A 1,067-nucleotide genomic window follows, 5' to 3' on the forward strand; every position below is an offset into this window, starting at 1 on the left:
ACAGCAAACAGCAAGTGGGCAGAAAGGATGACTGGAGGACATACTGTTGATTGTGTGCTATCTAGAGGAAACTCACTATGAGGTTACAGGAAAATGAGGGCTACGGTCATTGGACGGCTTCTGGAATGTCCCAGGTGTGGCGACCACGTTGCCCTTCTGGTAAGCAGCAGGTAGAGGACACTACGGTGCCACAGCAGACCTGATCAACTCTGCCCAAGCCAGCCATTAAATCAAGCGCCTCAGGTAAAGGCCTTTGGGAGGAGCAGCTAACACACACGGGGAGGCGGGGAGAGTCCTCTCCCGCTACAAAGAGAAATGAAAGGGCTCTACAGTCCCGTGTTTCCAGAGTACTTCCAGGGGAGTACTTTCCATTTCAATACAGGAAGCAGCATTTCTGGACTGTTGACAGTTGTAAGTACTATTCTACTAAAATTTTATTAAGAAAAGAGAGAGTACTTTTCCTGAATGCGTTCCTGCATGACTCCAGGCTGAGTGCTCCTTATTACTACAGTCTGGGGTGAGGGTTTCCTTGTGAGGACCGAGCCCCCTGGTGGATGGTGGACAGCACACTGAGGATGGCCTGGGGCCCGCGTCACATACCCATCTGCCTCCGGTGCACCACCCAGAAGTTCTTATGCTCCTGCACAGCGGCTGCCTTGATTCTGCTGCTTGCTGGGGAAGGCACACACGCTTGGTCTAAGGCCCCCATGGAGTGGCTTTTTCTGGGCCCTTGTGAAATGTGCCTGTGGAGACCAGGCCTGGACTCTGGAGTCCCTTTGGGTGAAGCCAGGGAGGGCTGAGAGAGACTCTCTGGGGGCTGCCCCGGGGGAGGCCGGTAGAAATCATCTTCTGAGATCCAGCTCTTGCTTTTCTATTGGGAAAGAAGACAAAAGTTTGGTTTGCTTCGTCTTTCACGTTTAAGTCAGGGACTCTAAGTGTACAGTTGAATGGATTGTGCAACCGTCACAGTGTAGAAAGACACCCCAGCCCCGCTGGACCATTAGCCCTCTGTCTCTCTCTGCACATTTCTTTTTTTTAAAACCATTTTATTAGGGGCTCATACAACT

General features: G+C 51.5%; 1 protein-coding gene across 3 annotated transcripts in view; it reads right to left on the reverse strand.

The window, feature by feature from the left end:
• The window catches only part of PLEKHM1 (pleckstrin homology and RUN domain containing M1), a 55,568-nt gene that overhangs the window by 23,368 nt on the left and 31,133 nt on the right, over positions 1 to 1,067 (reverse strand). For all 3 annotated transcript variants that reach the window (XM_045299724.1, XM_045299725.1, XM_004707523.2), the window contains one exon: positions 601 to 871. In XM_045299724.1, the coding sequence (XP_045155659.1) occupies positions 601 to 871 (271 nt within the window). The remainder of the gene's footprint in view (positions 1 to 600; positions 872 to 1,067) is intronic.

Source organism: Echinops telfairi, unplaced genomic scaffold (genome assembly GCF_000313985.2).
Source record: "Echinops telfairi isolate 266 unplaced genomic scaffold, ASM31398v2 ScPeMD7_7458;HRSCAF=8496, whole genome shotgun sequence".
Taxonomy (NCBI): Eukaryota; Metazoa; Chordata; class Mammalia; order Afrosoricida; family Tenrecidae; genus Echinops; species Echinops telfairi.